An 18510-nucleotide genomic window follows, 5' to 3' on the forward strand; every position below is an offset into this window, starting at 1 on the left:
TCAGAGGGTTCTGTAACGGCCACTCAGCAGCTTCAGATCGTCTTCATTTGCTTTCTGACATTACAACTGTGTTATTACATGAACCAACGTGTGCGCGTTGGATTAACTGCCTCATTATCGGCAGTGTGGTTCCACAGAATGACCAGTAGGTGTCAGTGTGTTACCTGCAGATACTGGGAGAGCTGGAACAGTTCCTGAGAATACATACTGGGAGTGTTGGCTGCAACCTGGAAAACACACACACGCTAACATATTGTTGTCTGCAGTACATTTCAGTGCTTGAATTGAAGACTAGAAGAAGCATTCCTGCACTCACACAGTCAGTGGCCTCAAATATACCACAGGGTCTCATAAAAAAGCAACTGTCCAACTGGTGGAGCAGTGAGCCAGTTACATCCATCCACCCTGGACTGGTCGCCAGCCAATCGCAGGGCTACACAGAGACAGACAACCACTCACACTCACATCCACACACCTACGGGCAATTTAGAGTCCCCAATCATCCTGATCCGCAGAGCATGTCTTTGGACTGTGGGAGGAAGCCGGAGTACCGGAGAGAACCCACGCAGACACGGGGAGAACATGCAGACTCCACACGGAGTCGAACCCAGGACCTTCCTGCTGTGAGGCGACAGTGCTAACCACCACCGTGCTGCCCATCTTGAAATAATTCATCATACTAAAGAAATCCCCAAAACTGGATTATTTTCCCTTTACATTCAGAGAGGAAGTTCCAACTCAAGTCTAGTGTACACGTGTGTGTGTGTGTGTGTGTGTCTCGGTCTGTGTGCGCGTGACCCGGGAGGCGCATGGATCCTGCTTTAAGACACTTAATTATGTTAGAGAAGTGGTTCAAATCTAATCACAGCTCCTCCTGACACACACACACACACGCGCGCGCGCATGTGTGTGTGTGTGTGTGTGTGTGTAAAACCATCAGCTTCAGCCTACATTCCTCAGACTGGTCACACCGAGCTCCTGTTCTTCTCACTGTTGCGGGAAAACACGAAACGGGGCGAGGCGGCTAACAGAAAGCTAACATGCTACATATGCCATGTATGGATTGAGAAGCCAACGATTGGTTCAGTCCGATGTGGAATGATGATGTCATCTTTGTGCATCATGTTTGGGGGGGGGCAGACAGTCTCCCTCTCAGAGAGAGAGAGAGACTCCACTGGCTGGATAGTAATAAGGCCTCCATCATTCTGTTAAATTAATGAAAAAATACTTAGCGCACACAGATGTGGACAATGTAACACACCAACGAAAAAAATGGAACTTTAGATATTCCTACAGCCACAAAGAACGACGAGTGAACTGTGGGAAAAAACCCTGCATTCCTCCATCAGCTGACTACTCCGGAGTGTGTGTGTGTGTTTGTGTGTGCGCATAGAATACTTACATGTGAAAACCAAACACACACTCACCGCTCCACCATGAAGGAGAACGCACGCGTTAAAATCACCAACAACTTGCACACGGGACAACACACACACACACACACAAACACACACACACACAGCTGTTCTTACCTTGTCTACAGGAAGTGGTAACGGAGCCTGGATGACACTGAAAGAGAAGGAGGAGAAAACATGGTTGTCACCATAGAAACAGCCAGGAGAGAGGACACAAGAGTAACCACGGCGACAGTATGACAAAATAATACATTGACTGGCTCTTCGTGACACTTGAAGCTTGTTGCCAATTAAAACCATCACGGCATCCCGCTGAGGTGGTTCCTCGTTACGCTTCCCAGGTTCCTTTGTTTTAAAATGATCAATTTGTTCTCATTGTGGATCCTTAATGCTTTGTTAGTCAGGTTCGTCCACATTAGTCCACATTCAAATTGTTGCATGCTGTGAACTACAGAACATCAGATCAATCCAGCATCACAGAAAGCAGTGTGTCCGTATTAAAAACCAGACCGTTGAGATGTCTAAATGCTGTAATACACCACAACCACGAGTTGCTTTTTGTGCAATATGAACATAGTTCTGCCATGAATCTTCTGCATGGAATTAATCAAAAGGGTTGTTTGGAGTGTTGAATGAATGCACAGAAACAACGCAGTGAGTCTGAAGGCGCCTCGGGCTCCGGCAGTTTCCACTCGGACGCTTCCACTCGCTGCACTCCGAGCGCGGAGGCCGTCGCGTGGAAGCGTCTCAACATCCAACGCAGTCAGTCGCGCAGTGAGCGGGGCACGCAAAGTACGACGAGAGAGCGGCGTTACGGGTCACTGGCACGGAGCAGCGCGAGGCCGCGTTTCACCGTGGTCAGCTCTGCGAATGACGTCTCCAAACGTCCATCTTTACAGCACACAATCGAGCGTTCTTTGTCCCAGACGCTGTGCGGTTATTAAGAAGACTAACATGAATCAGCCGGACACATCAAGGGGAAACTACTCCGCCAGTTTCACCCCGGCATGCACACACAAAGCAGAACAAGGTCACACAGGTTTGCTACAGTGTGGAAGATAATCCAGAAGTCCAGGAATCCCTGTTAATGTGTAACAAACCAACCAGTAGGAGAGGTGGAAGCAGCTCCTCCAACATACCACCGCCGTCTCTCATTAAAGTCTAAGTTTAATACATTTAAATGATGCATTATTCTACAGGAGGAAAGTCATTCACTGTAACATTTACACGACTTCTCGTCACATTGATCGATAGTTGTTTATACTTTGGTTCCAGTCTAAGCTGACCACCTGGATAAGTGTCCACGGTATTTGATCATGTTGTGTGTGTGTGGAAGGTCTTCTGCACGAGTGAAGAGGACAGGAAGTTGAAAAGATGTCATGGGAAAATAGGGGAACAAAATATTAGTTGAAAAAAATGTTTTCCTTTAAGTCAAAAATATGTTATGATGAATATATGAGACATGTTTTGACTTTATTGTTCATATTCAAGTAAAAATGTTTTTTAAAAAGACATGTTAGGTCAAAAAATGTCGTGGAACCGTAGAGAGATTTTGATCCCCCCGCTTCATAAATCAAATAAACATCTTTCACAACAGGAATCTAACAAGCAGCTGACCTGGACCTGAACTCACGAAACGTTCAATAAGAAAACCGCGGGACCTCCATTTTTAGGGGCATGGCTACAGAGACAGCGTCGCGAACATCGACCTCTGATGAGGAGTTTGTGTAACGTCTCCATGAGGTTCACACGTTAGATATTTGCAACTTTGGTGATTCTGTCCCCTTTTATTTTGAACGTCATCCTTTGAATTCCTCCAACACCTTTGTGATTATGAAGTGAAGTTTTCACTTCATAATTTCGATAAGAGAAACATTACGTATTTTGGGAATTCAACGATATTGCCTGTTTTGTCTGTTTCAACGTCAACAGCGGTTCGTCGCTGTCGGAATAAACAACCAGCAGAAGAATGGAGCATTGTGCAGACGTTGCGGTTTTTTTTTTGCAGAGGCCCAAAGAGCTTCGGTTGTCCAGTTTTATGTTTCACATTCCAACTGAAATGTTTGAATATTCTTAAGAACTGGAAGTTGGTCGCTTTTTAAAGATGGTGAACTTGCATCATTTTAACATTATATTAAGATTAGATAAGTGACATAAAATGGTCTTGCTCATTACGGGGCCAGTAGATCAGACTGAACGTAGTCGGACAGACTAAAAGTGAACTTTCCAGGATCAAACAAATCAATCGCTTCGTCCGTCGCCAAACAACGACTACAAAGTCCCGCCCCGAAATTAAAAGATGGAGACACAAAAAGAGACATGGGATAGTTTGACCTCAATTTGAACTGAGGCTTAGAAGAACTTCTTGAACGTCTTTTCAAACTGGTAATACCAGTGCTGAAAACTTTAGTGGATCAAGTCAATCGAGCGATAAATATACTGATTCTCCGCTTCACGTTAAGGATCTCTTCCAGGAGGACTCAGTGGATCCTTCCTGCCCGCTTTCTAAAACAACAACTCATTTAGGAGACAAAAGCAAAGAAGTAAAAGATGCTCTTGGCACAGCTGCTGCTGCTGCTTCTCTCCGGTCTCATGTTTACATCTGCAGACAGAACGCAGAAACCCAACAGTGAACTGAGCACAACACACAAGCTGTGTGTGTGTGTGTGTGTCTCTGTGTGTCTCTGTGTGTCTGTGTTCCGGCCCTGACGACTCCCAGTGGTGTTACGACAGAACGCTCATCCCCTCTAATCCAAACAGGCTCGAGGCGGGCTCCATGACACAGAGTCTGTACGCTGATCCACATCGCCGGAGCCTTAAAAGAGAAGAACGCTGGAGGTCGTGGACCACGAAGACGTTACCTGTCAGCTCTTCTTCCTGTGTGCGTGTCAGGTGGTGATTTGTCACGGGACAAAGTTCACAGTTGGGCCCTCTCGGTCTCAGCTGCCCTTGTGAGAAAATGGATCCTTCCTCCTCACTTAATTTTCCCTCCGAGTATCAGACCGAGCGGCCAAACTTGCTCTACTTTTCCACAGTCGACCCATAACAAACTTTCTTTCCACTTCTAGCTCCTCCTCCGTAAAGCAGCTGATATTCTTTCTTTAACTTGTAGCCACTCCCCCTCCCCGCTGCAGCTATGGTCCCGTCTCGTCCCTACAGTCCTCAGGAGGCTGAAAGGGTGCGCTAGATAACCAACCTGGCGCTGCACGAGGGGGCGGGGTTATCTATCTACAAGCTGGCCTTCAAAAGCTCCAATCAGCAAGGAGAGCAAAACGGTTCTGAGAGTGAAACACGGACTCTAAACCCCTGACTGTGTGTGTGTGTGTGTGTGTGAGAGAGAGAGGAAACATGTCAGGTGATAACAACCTACCAAGCGAAACAAAAGAGACGTTGTCATGTACACGGCAGTGCCCGTAGATAAAAAATGTGGTTAAACCAAGCAGGTTTTGTGTCTATATTTCAGAGTCACGTGTGCGACCTGATCACTGATAGAAGAGAAGGAGGAACTGGAAGAGTGAGACACATCACCTGAAGCACAGTTGGGATGTTTTAGCTCAGAACTTGCTACGACTTGTGAACTCAATTCTTTTTTTCGTGTTGTTCAGCATTAACAGCAATGATGTGACTCAACACGGAGTCACAGAGGCCGGGGGCTGCTGCTGGTCTCTGGCCACGCCCCCCATCCGTGATGTCACAGCAGGTGTTTCACATTGGCTGGAATACACAACGCTATTTTTAAGTCTAAAGGAAGCTCCCTCTCGCTCTCTCCCTCTCTCCCCCTCCAACCTGCAATGGAGTAATCAAGTTCTCTTACGATTGAGTCAAATAAACATATTTATACTCTTTGAAGATGCTATTAACTGTGATTTAGCCCAATGACATCACAAAAAGGGGATGAAGCATTAAGCCAGGGTCAGTCATTATTGTTTAACTCAACAATTACAAAAATGTAATATTTAGAAGGGAAGGCAAGTCTGTTGCAATCACTCAGTCTAGAAGTCTAGAAATTCAAAAAATAAAAACAGTTTTTTCCTAAATATTTGGGCACTACCAATACGTGGTTACCAGCGTGCTTGTCCGTGTTTTCCAGACTAAAAGCCGGAGCCAGGCGGCAGATGGCACCGCCCACCAACCAGCATCACACACACTGATACACAGCGCGCACACACACACACACACACACACACACACACACACACACGCACGGGACTCCCGAGTACAGTAGGAAGCTCCCCGCTGGGTCAGCTGATGGTCTGCATACTTTTGTGGTACCACAACTTGTCCTACATTCTCAAACACTCGGCATGTGTTGTTTAACATCAGGTGACGGTTTGAACCGCCGGCAAGAATATGTGGTGGAGCACAAAAAGAAATAAATGAACACGCACACAGCATTTCCCCTAAACCTCGTTAGCCAAATGACTGTCCTAATCAACAACTAGACTGACACTAATCACATCACTATGGAAGCAGAAGACAGTGTGTGTGTGTGTGTGTGTGTGTGTGTGTGTGTGTTTTAAGGACAGCAGTAACAGCATTCTTGAAAGACCCACTTTCGTTCACAATATGTGCAAACCAGCAATCAAACCTTCAACACAAAGTATCAGACCAATGAATGCTTACTCGCTCCGTCGGCGTGCCTCCATCCCATCGGGTAGGAAGAGTTTGATTGTTGACACGATGCAGCCATGGGTGACTGGAAACACAGACGCACAACCAGCACGTTAATGCACAGCGCGTAACCACTGGTTACCAGTACCGAGGCGACATCGCCATCACATCATCGGACAAGACTGAAATGGGTTTGTTAAAAAGTCATTTTTGAAATCACACCCGAGGTTTAATGTTCGTATAAAGTAAATGAATCGAAAAAAACTGTACGGCAGGAATTCGAGCTGATCAAGTGTGATTCAGCAGATGAACCCGCAGTCCTCGTCTCACACGGGTGGAGGTTAGATGCCCAGTGGGAATGCGGAATGAATCATTAGTGGAGCTGAAGAGCTGACCCAGATGTCTGCTCTACGCAGTCTGTGACCTTAGCAAGCTGCGCCTTCCGGCCGCCTGAAAGGCTAGTCAATGATTTCAGGCTCGTATGCGAGCGGTTCAGACTCACCGAGGCGGTTGGAAGGAGGAACAGACGCGTCCCTGAACCCCCGCCCCCATTCTGCACATCTCAGCATACAAACAAAGGCTTGCATATCGTCTTTGTACCTTTGCGCGTGTTCTCGGTGACGTCAACGCCGAACTGAATGATGTCGCCGGAGAGGACCTCGCAGGGCGGACTCTCCTCCGAGCCGCGACTCAACCGCTGGCTGTTGATGAAGGTGCCGTTGCTGCTTTTAGTGTCCTGCAGGTAGAACTGACACACACACACGAACAAATCAATATGGTTTTTTAGTTAAAAATCAATGAAGGAATGTTGAGAAAAACATTTGACAGGATGACCGTCAACTTTCCGCTGCAGCTCATTTCACAACACATTTTCAAACAATAGATCATACTATTTTCACTAATCAATACTCACAAAGTCACTATCAGGAGCGAGACGATAACCAGTGATAATAATGCCCTATTTTGATGCAGGTAGAGGTTGTGTTCACTTGCATGGCGCATTCGAGCTCTACTAGAAAGGTCAATCACAGCCGTATCTGGATGAGCTCAAATATTATGGTGAAAGGTTCAGGGGTTAAATCAAATGAACACGGTTTGATCTATCATAATATAAATGGAGGGAATAACAACCTGTTCTGGAATAAGCAGCTAAAGCGAAGGTCTTCGCTATGATGTTGATGATTAGCAGGTATTTGATTCAGCTGCTGACGGGCACCAAACACAAAGTACAGCGGCGAGTGATGGGAACGTTCTTAGTTTTGCAGCGATTTGGTCGTTTATGGTTTTGATGCAAAGACCGGAGGTCATCAAAGTGAGAGGTCTCCATCCTCTGTGCAGCATCGATATCTGGACCACATGTCACGGCGGTCCCTCTGTGGTTGTTTTGAGCCTTTTAGTCTCACTGACCAGCACCGGCACTCTGGGACCAACGGCACGACAAACACATGTACGTTGATCTTTTATGACACATGATGTACAAAAATATCCACACACACACACACACAACACGTTTCTCAACCCCCCCTCGGCGTGTTTCCCCCACGGTGAGACAAAGAGAACACAGCTTCTCTGTGGGGAGGTTTTAGAAATACAGGTCACAAAAAAGAGGACTATAAAAGGACATAATCCGTCATAATAATTATAATAATAGTAATAATAATGCAGCATCAGCAAAGGGCTGTGTGAGTTCAGCTCACTATTTAATCCAGAGGCTCCACTGTAGTTCTACCACCAGGAAGTACGCAATAACACTGACAACAGAGCAACATTTACATTTAAAAGCACATGGACACGTTAGTCACATTGAAACCACAAGAACAAAAACATCAGAAAACCACCAACAGCCAGAATCAACCCGCTCATTCACATATTCAGAAAATAAACACTGAAATCAATTACATATTCACAGACACAGAAATGAACTATGCACACACACAAATCAGGCAAAGCAACTGCACATGAACAGACCAACACCAGGATTAGAAGCCAACAAGAACAAAAACAGAAACCTGAAGACACACAGACATATTAAGGTATAAGTTACACTACAAACAAACAGTTTGCGATCTGATCTGGATGCCTGAGGCCTGTCTCTCGATCCACGAGTGTTCAGCTCTCCGATGCGACCGCAAACCAACGCCGAGCTACCAGAAAGAGACAGAGACGGACTGAACACTGAAGACAGAAAGGAGGGACTGAAAGAGGAAGACGAAGGAGATGAAAGATGGCGAGACCGACTGTTGGACTGGTGTTTATCCGGCTGCAGTGTGCAAAAAGATACCGATTCACTTTCTCTCCCCCCACCAACCCCCCGTGGTAACCTGGAGACAGGGAGGGACCTAACTATAGAGCTTTTCACCCAGCAACAACACACACACAATATGCGTCACAAAAACGCCTCAGATATGGATGGCTCACACACACACACACACACACGCACGCACGCACGCACGCACGCACGCACGCACGTTTAGTCCCCAGTCTGTATTCATTAAATTGATTGCTCGTTTCAGTGACGTGACACAGCTGATAAATCTTGACCAAGAGACCCGTGAGAACACGGAGGGTTTGTGCGCCCGCTCAGTCCTCTGAATGCGACCGCGCTGTCGGCACAGCAGGGGGCTCCATGCAGACGCTCCAGCTAAAGATCACACGAAAAAAAAGTTCTGACTTTGGCTGACTGACCGCCATAAAAAGGGCATTTACATGAAACGCAAGGTAAAAAAAAAAAAAAACGTACAACCCCCTCCCCCCCCCCCCCCCCCAATGCCAAGGTCCTTTCAACAGCCACATGTCCACCTTTAATTCCTGCGACTTAGAGTTAGAGGGTTCCCTCAGCTCATTGTCGTCTACGTTGCCATGGTGACCTCTGAAGATTAGGGAAATCATTTGTTTTGTCTCAGTCAGACGACATTTACAGCCGTAACGACGTTGTGAACCAGAGCGCGTCCGTCTCCACAGTCCGTCTCCTGTTGGGTGTCTGATGTTCGTGCTGAATCAATCACAAATAAAACTCCTCATTCTCTCATTTGGAACATGGCCGCACTGTGGTTGAGGTTAGAAAAGACGGAGAGCACTTCCTTTGTTTATCGATGGAGCGGGAAACCAGTTGAAGCAGCCTCACTTGGTGTGTTTGATTAACAGGCGACGGTCGTCCCTGCGAACGTCCACCTGGTCCAAACCAGAGCCTCGTCCTTTTTACCCGCTCGCCTCCTTTCGTTTCATATGCACGTGACAAACAGCTTTTTTACCTTGCACTAAGCTCCGGAGAGGCTCTCGCTATCTTTCCCTCGGTTACAGCTGTCGTTTTATCACAACTAAATGAAAACAACACCCAAACCTCTGCGCACGCGTCGTTGAGGAAGTCCCTTCGGTTTCCCCAAAACGAAAAAGAGTTTGGCCGATGAGGATGTGAAGCAACCGTGATTCAGCACAGCCAACCGCTGCCTCAAACGCACGAGGGACTGAACGAGGGGTTTGTTAGTTCAGAGGTTACACACAGCGACCGGAACCGGTACAGCAGGTCAAAGGTGAAGCAGGAAGTGGGTCAGTGAACTGTGACGGTTGTTTACAACTATAAAACAACGGAATAACTCAAATCGTCTTTTGACAGTCTTTTTTTTTTTTATTGACTGGACTATTAGGGGGCGTTATTTATTCATGATTCATGATCTCGCTTTCTTTTCTCGTCATTAAAGGGTGAGGAGGGAGAGGAGGGAGGGGGGGGTCTTCCTGTTCCGATGACAGAGGATGACGCATGTGTACAGATAAGGCAAATTTGGGTCCGTTTCCATGTGACAGTTGGATGATTAAATTAAATAATTTATCCAGAGAGTCTGTCTGTCTGTCTGTGTCCATCTGTGATTCCACCTCCACAGTAATCCTGCAGCCATTAGTAATTAAGCTCAATCCCCACCAACAATTATGTAACAATTCTCCCCCCGTCCTGTCAGAACATCAGTGTATTTTCATGTCAGGACGGATTGGAACAAAAAGCACTACAACTTGAATTATCCTCAAAAAGGGAACAAAAATTCTATATAATTTTTTTTTTTTTTAAGTTTGCTCGTATGATTTTTCAAAAAGAATTATAGAAAGAAATCCAGATCAGAGGTTTTCCTAACGTGACGGATTTCTGACACCATTGACATTCCTGCATCCTTCCACCCACCGATAGAACATTTCTCTGGGAAACACTGCATCCCTTTATTGCTCTCTCTCCCGCTTTAATGTCGGCCAAATGAATACCAAGCGGTTGTTAATTTGACCTCTGCCTCTGAAAACAGCGCAAACCATCAGCTGCACCGATGAACCACTTTGACCGGTACATATAAATATATAATGACATTACATCATATAAGCCACAACTACATTAGTTAAGTTAGTTCACTTTTGGAAAAGTGTGTTTTTCAAAAATAGAATCACATATTTAGGCTTAGATTGTGACGTGGTTACAAATAACATGCAGCAAAAGAAGGAAGCAAACAATGAGAGCAGGAATTAAGCAATACTGTGAATGTAGAGCAATGGCTGAGACCGCTGGAGGAACACCTGAAGTAGGAATGTAGTAAACTACGTCACCGATCACTGTACAGACCAAAGAACAACGGATCAACAGATCACGAGTCAAAGCCCCGGAAGTCGAGCTGAAGGTCAAACGCTAAACAAAGAAGCAGCCGTGAGAGTGGCGTTAATAATTACTGACAGCAGAAGTATGAGGCCGCTCCCTTTGTAAAGCAGGCTGTCAAGTGATTGGTCACAGCTGAGAGTGAGATTTTCTCCACGTTTTGGTAAAAGAATGATCGGTCACGCTGGCGGCAAGCTGGTCGTGACGGGAGCGATAAACCTGTTCCATTAACGAGGATTGTTGAGCAGAGGCAGGGAGAGAGACAGAGACACTACGTCTCTCTTCCATCTGTCTAAACGATGTATTTTTAGCATTCTGATCAGCAGCTCCATGTTGACTCTTCAAAGCAGGGACGTCCCCGTCCACATCCTTTCCAATTGGAAACTTGCTGACACTGAGTGTGGCTCCAATAATTCCATTTACCTACATGTTAATTAAATACTGTTTCTGAAATAACAAGAGGGAGGGGGAGGGGGGGGGGGCACAGACCGGATAACAAACATCTGGGAAAAAATGTGAGAGACAAGCTAGACAGGGAGAGAGAGAGAGAGAGAGAGAGAGAAAGAAAGATGCTCCTTGAACGCTGGATAATTCAAATGTGTTCATATTTTATGGAAAAGGTAAAATCGTACATTATTAAATGATGCAAAGGCTTCCTGTCTCATTACTCTGAAATGTTTTCATGAATCAAAGACGTTTTTGCGGAGCCGGATAAAGTCACCGTGCCGCCACTCACACGGTGAAGCCAAACTTATAATCCGCGTGGCTGGATTTGGCGCCGAGCGTTCTGGTGGAGACGTCCGACGGCAGCCCGGGGGGCCGTTTGTGTCGACAGCGTCCTCCTTCCTGTCTGAGGAAGTGTTGAAAAGCTGAAGGCTGCGGAGGGGTTGCATCATCGGCGGGCAGAAAAAGCTTGAGTTCATCCCGGTCGACCGGTTCTTAACTGCCTCCCGGCTGGATAACGCGCGAACACGCCGGGCAGGTTCATCTCTCCTGAGCGATTTCACACAGTTAGCAGGAATGGAGCTCCACGTGATGGTTGGAGTGGAAGAGACACACGATGTCAAGAGTGAACAGGCTTCAACAGGCCGGCCCCCTAAACCGCTTCCATCACGTTCCTCGTGTCAATAAGACAAAGACAGAATAAAAGGAGAGCGGTGGAAGTGACGGCATAGAAAATGGTGAAAGGAGGAAAGAATAGTTTCTGCTGGAAGGAATAAAAGCTTTTATGTAGAAAAAGAGTCCAATTCAAATAGTATCGTATCAATACACGCACCTGTCAGCCACCGTAACGAGGCACAGGAGGCGTGTTGAGCGTTAAGGCAGGTGTATAGAAGTAGACATCCTCGAAATGTAGAGAGGGTCGTCTTTTTCAACACAAACAACTCGTTTCCAGCCGAGGTAGAATGCTTAGAACATTAGCCAACTTAACACAAGAACGGTTGAATAATAATTCCATCCATCCATCGTCAAACCGCTTATCCTGCACACAGGGTCGCGGGGGGGCTGGAGTCCTTCCCAGACAACTTCGGGCGAAAGACGGGGTTCAACCTGGACTGGTTGCCAGCTAATCGCCGGCTACACAGAGACTGAATACCAATTGCTTCCAACAAATTGCAGAGCTGGATAATTTAATTTATTAGATAATCAACGCTGTATGGATTCATAAATAAACGTTAGGTTTGAAAAAAATATATAATCCGTAGTGTCTGAGTGTAGCGTTGCCATCACTGAACACACGCGTGCACGATGCCCGTCTCCTTCTCTTGCCAGTGTCTTATTCCTTCGTCCCAAAGACATAAATAGAGATACTGATCTACTGATCAGGCGTTCCTGCACAGAATGAGGCCATTATCATGTCGTGGAACATCGATGCCAGACAACAGTCCACCAGTTGAAAATTGCATAACATGTGTGTACTTTGTTCGTCTTGTTGTGCTGCCGATTGACCCTCCTTGTTTCTTCCCCTTGAGGCCAGATGTTTGACCGCTGGTCAGCGAGGGTCTATCAAAAAGTCCTGAGACTCCTAGAAGTATTTGCTGCAAAAACAAAAGAAAATGGATGCAAATCCTGGACTCTGAATATCTGGCCTCACCTGAAGCCTACAGTAGTGTGTGTGTGTGTGTGTGTGTGTGCAACATCATCATCATATTTCCAGCACAAACAAGCCCTCAGGAGCACGGGTCTATGATACAGGATGCTGGGAAAAGATGTGACCTCCTGGTCTGACGGCTGCGTTCGAGTCCTTGAGTAGATTTACTTTAACTTAAGTCAACACCACCTCGTTATGAAGGTGACTTGTGTGACATGTTTCTTTCTACAACAAGTTATTGCAATTGTCATATACACACAGACGTTGGTAATTATTACCAATAAACGCTGTAGTTCGGGAAGACTGTCGCTGCCTGTGATCTGACTTCGTAGTTTCATAAACGTGCCATAAGCAGTGGGACAGAAGTAGTAGAAAGATACCAATGTTGTGTTTTGAATCAGCAGGACACAGAGCTGGAAAATGAGCCCATAGTTGGCTGTGATGATGGTTACGAATATTCCTGATTATTATTGCTGGCAAGCCGCTTTTTGTAAAATAATTGGCAATCTGTCAGAGAAAATTTGTTTTGCGGATAAAAACATTTCCAGATCATAAAATGAATATTCAACTACAGCTTTGTGGCCGGGCCCCCGGGTCCCAGCTGCTAACCCCCCCATTAGCGGGCCACTCCATACTATATTAGGGCCAACGAGAACTTCCACATATCCGAGTGACATTTACAAAACCACAGCAGTGCAAGACACAGCCTGTCGCTCCTATACAAGGAATTTTAAGGTGGGACGGATCATTGCAGATTAAATATTTACATTCTGCACATTCTGACGTTCTAAAAGCCCTTTGAATTTCATTCGTTAACATGCTTTTAGTATTAGCAACACATGCTTCTCTTTTCCCTATTCAGCTTGAATCTTGATGAAATGATGTCAACATAAATGATGAAGCAAAGTTCTTTCGCATCAGAGAAAATTAAATTGATATTGTCAGAGGGTCGGTTTCAGCAACTGCTCAACTGTACATAAATGCGAAAAAAATACAACTACAAATCCAAAATGACATGACTTTCTTTCTTTCTTTAATGGCAGGAGGGATGTTCCCTCCTCACAGGTTCCTACTTGCTGACAGGTACAGACCTTCTTAGACTTTGATTACAGTATGAATGAACAGTCCCCGCCCCCCACATTCTTTTCACTTTGTGAACTCTGAATCGTCGGCTGAATGCCGAGCTGACGTCGGCCTGCAGAGAGATGCTGCAGACACTGGCGCGAGGTATCGCACGAGACGCGTGGGCCACGAGCAGGACGAGAGGACCGATTTAGCCGCAGCACCGATTCCTGCAGAGCTGCAACACTCACTAGCCGGCTAGTTCACCTTTCAACTCTGAGCCGAGCTGCCGGTAGAAAACAAACTCATCTTTACAACTACGTCCTCCAGAACTATTAAATTGATCTGCCCCACACGCACGCACGCACACGCACACACGTAAACAGCTTACAATAGCTACGTTTTTAAAAGCTCCGTAATCGCTCTAAAACATTTGGCATCATATTACAATCCGGGGACTATTTCTAAAAGTCAGGTAGAAAACAGGAAGTGAAATGACACAGAACTGACATCTCATCTGTCCTCTGGTGGCTGGACTTTCTGATTGGCTGGATCTTTTAATTTTCTTGCACAGTGGTTCCCTAACGGAGGTCCCAGGACCTCCAGGGTTCAGAGACAAGCAGCTGGGTTTGATTTGCCTTTCCCAGGATGACTGCTGCTTAAATAAAGAACTCACTTCAGTATTTCCTCTTCGAGCCCTTTAGACGCTCATCCCACCAGCTGTGCTCCTGTCAATCAGTTCATCCTTCCTTTGCCGTAGTCGGTGTCAATCCATCAGAGCAAAGTGAAACTACGCTGGTTTTTGACTCATCTTACAAACAAAACAGCTGCTTCTACAAGAGGAACCTACGGTTTTGACGTGTTGGTTAGTGTGTGTGTAAAAAAAACAAAGGCCAGAGGTAATAACTCTTTTTATCCGTAAAAGCGGCAAACATATCCAAAAGACGTGATACATTTGGCAATATTCAGAACCAGTTGATGTTGGCGTTTCCTTGTGTCATCCAAGAAAAAATCATCCCTCCTGTCTGAACTTCAAACGAGGTGTTTCTTAGTAAGAAGTAAGAGTATAAAAGCTACGAGTTGGAAAACGTTTACTAGCGGCAAGGCTCATTTGTGTAAACAATCTTTCTCGTATGATCGGACTAGTTCAATTCTGAGCTCATTAAACTAAAGTACCGGCTCAGCCTTTATCTGAGCCATAAATAACCTTTGGTGACAAGAAAAAAAAAACTAATTTATCTACTTCTACTTCTACCAATATATTAGAGCTTGTCAATATATGCGCGTGTGCTTATATCACCTAAGCGAGGAAAGGATGACGCTACTGATGTCATTATAAATAGCTTACGCTGTGTGTGCACACACACACGCAGGGTATTTCAAGGCATGCCACATAGCTGGTTAATCCCATAGTTGTCTCAGCCTGTTCAACCTGTTCCACAGAGAAAGTTACACGAGGACCGATGCTACAACGCACAGATCTGATTCGGACCGTAGTCCTGTGGATTTACAAAGAAACAACAGTACGACTTGTTAGTCCTGAACTGAGGACATTCCTGAGTAGATATCTGCATTTAGTTTGTGTTTAAAACCAAGTGTAACTGCCCCCCGACCCCCGGTCAAGCTAATGAGCCAACAATCACAATCCAACAGGAATGAGGAGGATTAGGGTGAGATTTTGGTTTGCTCTTGGGGCACTTAATTAGCCGAGTGGTGACAGCGCACGCTACACAACGCTAGTACTTCTACTCCAGCATCGGCTCTTTCATTGCATGCTGTACCAATGTCTCTATTGCCCCCCATTTCTACCCTGTCCATCCGTCTACTAGAAAGACTGAAAGAAAAAAGTTACCCAACAAACTTTTCATGTACTTTAAAATCTGTAAAAATGTATTTGGTTGCAAATGGCTTACATTCAAATCTCACGCGTAGCTTATCAATTGAACAATTGGCAAGACTGTTTGAAGTAAATACTTTTCAAGTTGGTGGAACACGAATCCAGAAGCGATCCACTTTATTTCAGCTTTCCTTGCATAAGGACCAGAATATGTCATCCTACCCATCATCCGTTGAGTTTTGAGATGCCTTCCTTTCTTAAACGATGCATTACCCTCTAAGTTCAGTGTTGGACAGGCTTACCGAGGAAAACGCTGCAGAGATTGATGTTTGCTTTCAAACGTGCTTGATGTGATCACAGCTTTAAACAAACTGTTCATACTCTGGAAAAGGTCTTTGCTTCGGAGCGTTAAGATGTAAAACAGTACATGTGTGGCAGAGTCACTGGAAATTTAAATCGCTTTATCATAGAGGCGTTCCTACTTGAGACTCGTGGAAAAAATGTCTCATGACTCTTCAATCATGACTTTTCATCAATGTGTAAAGCTTTACCCTCAATTCCTCTCAAACGCTTGATAAAAAGGCCACTGCTGTGAACAAAATGTCAGGTCAGTATCAATCATCGTCTCTTACCTTGCCCGTCTTGTGGTCAAACCACACCAGGGCATGATTCCTGGACAGCACCTTGCAGTCAAAGGTGGCGTTGTTCTGGGCCGGCCGGCACCGAGCCACCGACCTGCCGATCTTGACTGGCTCATCCAGGTACACATGGCGCTCCTGGAATGGGTGCGAGTTGGGTCGGCAGGCGAACACGGCCAGCGCCGAAGGCATTGACTTTGGCTTAAGGGTGCTACTCCAGCCGGACACGAGGGGCAGGTTTTCTTGATCCAGAGTGGCAGTCTTCTGTTGCAAATCCCCAATGAATGAAGTAGAATATCTGTGGCCTGCGTGTAGGCAGAGCTGTCAGTCCTCTAAGTTCCTAGGCACTAACTAATAAACATGGTCCACTGTGCACAGCCTGGGCTGCACCGCTTTCCCACCTCGATTCAACAAGACTCTCCTGTGTTTGAAACAAATCAAAATAAAAAAACAAACCAACAGGTAGAAAAAAGACAAGACATTCCCCTCACTGACTGTGCCCCAACACTACATAACGACACTGATATATGGGACAGCAGACACTATGCACGGAGCAGGGGGACATGTGTCCAGGACATGACTGAGTATAGCACTGACAGCCTGCAAAACAGCCTCCCACGTCCATCAAACTATTCCAGCATGTTTAACGTTATGTCCAGGAGCTCACACCACTGTGACTTCTAATCGGATGCGTTGCGAGTCAGAATAAACGAGCCGCCCAACGTTCATCGGTGGCAGTTAAGAATATTAATGCGCGCTTTCTCGCCGTGTTTAAGTCTCGTCTCGCAGCAAGCTAACAACGGGCACACACACACCGCAGGGTGACAACACGTTAGCAACGCGTCGTCTGTAATCTACTCGTCATTTACAGCCATAATCCGAAGTGACGCTGTCGCCCCGGTACCGTGGCTAGCTACTTAGCCTCACCACTCCCTCTACAGAACACCTGTAAGGTCGCTAACGACACCTAGAGAGTCAACGCCGAGCAAAATAAAAAACAGTTGTTTAACATGTACGATAAATGAGGCCAACCAAAGCTGTTCAGTGTCCACTACTCGTCTGAAATGTGATAACGTTAGCGCAAAAGCGACAGAACCACTTAACCGGGCTGAACGAGGGATTAGCAGGTCTTCTTGTGCAACTGAAATGCTAATTGGCTAGCTCGCTAGCGGACGGGCAGAGCGCTAACTCTATGCCAACGTTTTCTGGCGTTGAACCAGTAAGCTAGGCTAGGCTAATGAATGCCGACAAAACTTATTAAGCAGGTGCCCAAATGTTTTTCCCCCACCCGTCTCAACCAGTTGGCTTACCGGATGGAGGCGAAATGCCATCCCTGTCTCCTGGAGTGAATAAAAGCAGCAAGCTAGCCCGCCTTTTGGCTACAACGGAGCCCCGCAAGCGAGTGTTAGCATGAAGAGGTGCGCTACCGAGCAGCTAGCCGGCTAACTGACAGTCCGGGGCAGACGCGGAAAAATCAGGGGAGTTTCTTGACTGCGGGTCCTCCTGCATCACACAAGCTCCGGTTATCTTCCAGCGGGGGTGATACAAATACTATGTACAAAGCCAGAGGTTGCGCGGTCGTCGTCCGTCGTGTTTGCCGACACCGGCTGGGAGTTAGAGCCGCCGCTTTCCTACAGTTTTCCGGGAGGAATCTATAAGAAGTTGTCCTCCTCCGCAAGTCCGAGCCGCCATACTGTATCTAAAGAGCAGACAGGCGCGCTGCGTTCAGGGACCGAGTTACATCAACTCCGCGAAACGATGAGCTCATTTCATCGGTTGACTCGAAAAAAATAGAGTAAAAAAATGATAAATAAATCAGTCATAAGCGTTAACATGTCTGGCGCCGTTTGGTTTCGATTGATATAGTAAAAGCCCTTTTGTGGTATGAAAAAAAGGCACGAGAAGCGACGATGAAGGAAAATACTCAACGTTAATGAGTCATAGAAATTTGAATTACTGAGTGAAGATCTTAAGATATTAAACGAAACAATTCCGTACTACATTACAATGAATACACTCACACACATTACACACGACCATGAACGAGTAATCAGATTGAACCTGCTTTGACTTGTTTATTTAGATTATTTGTAAACATTTTAGGTTAATAGTTAATATTCCAGGCTTTGTAAATGCATACAACAAAGTATCTTGGAAAGTATGGTATTTTAATTGTGATGGTACAAGTCTAAATGGAAGCCACGTCTGAATGAAAAATAAGTAATATT

At 45.8% G+C, this 18510-nt stretch overlaps 1 protein-coding gene across 25 annotated transcripts in view; it reads right to left on the reverse strand.

Annotated features, from left to right (window-relative positions):
- slmapa (sarcolemma associated protein a) overlaps positions 1-18168 on the reverse strand; it is a 33061-nt gene extending 14893 nt beyond the window's left edge. For 13 of the 25 annotated variants that reach the window (XM_040203033.2, XM_078092713.1, XM_078092714.1 and 10 more), the window contains exons 1-6: positions 17593-18061; positions 16277-16703; positions 6627-6774; positions 6039-6111; positions 1533-1569; positions 165-227 (exon numbers count right to left, since the gene is read on the reverse strand). In XM_040203033.2, coding sequence (XP_040058967.1) covers positions 165-227; positions 1533-1569; positions 6039-6111; positions 6627-6774; positions 16277-16474 — 519 coding nt within the window. In that variant the 5' untranslated portion in view covers positions 16475-16703; positions 17593-18061. Of the gene's footprint in view, positions 1-164; positions 228-1532; positions 1570-4276; positions 4580-6038; positions 6112-6626; positions 6775-9277; positions 9387-11389; positions 11501-16276 lie in introns of those variants that run through there. The other 12 variants (XM_078092719.1, XM_078092715.1, XM_078092716.1 and 9 more) reach the window with 7 other exon arrangements.
- Positions 18169-18510: the final 342 nt, after the last annotated feature.

Source organism: Gasterosteus aculeatus, chromosome 17 (genome assembly GCF_964276395.1).
Source record: "Gasterosteus aculeatus chromosome 17, fGasAcu3.hap1.1, whole genome shotgun sequence".
NCBI lineage: Eukaryota > Metazoa > Chordata > Actinopteri > Perciformes > Gasterosteidae > Gasterosteus > Gasterosteus aculeatus.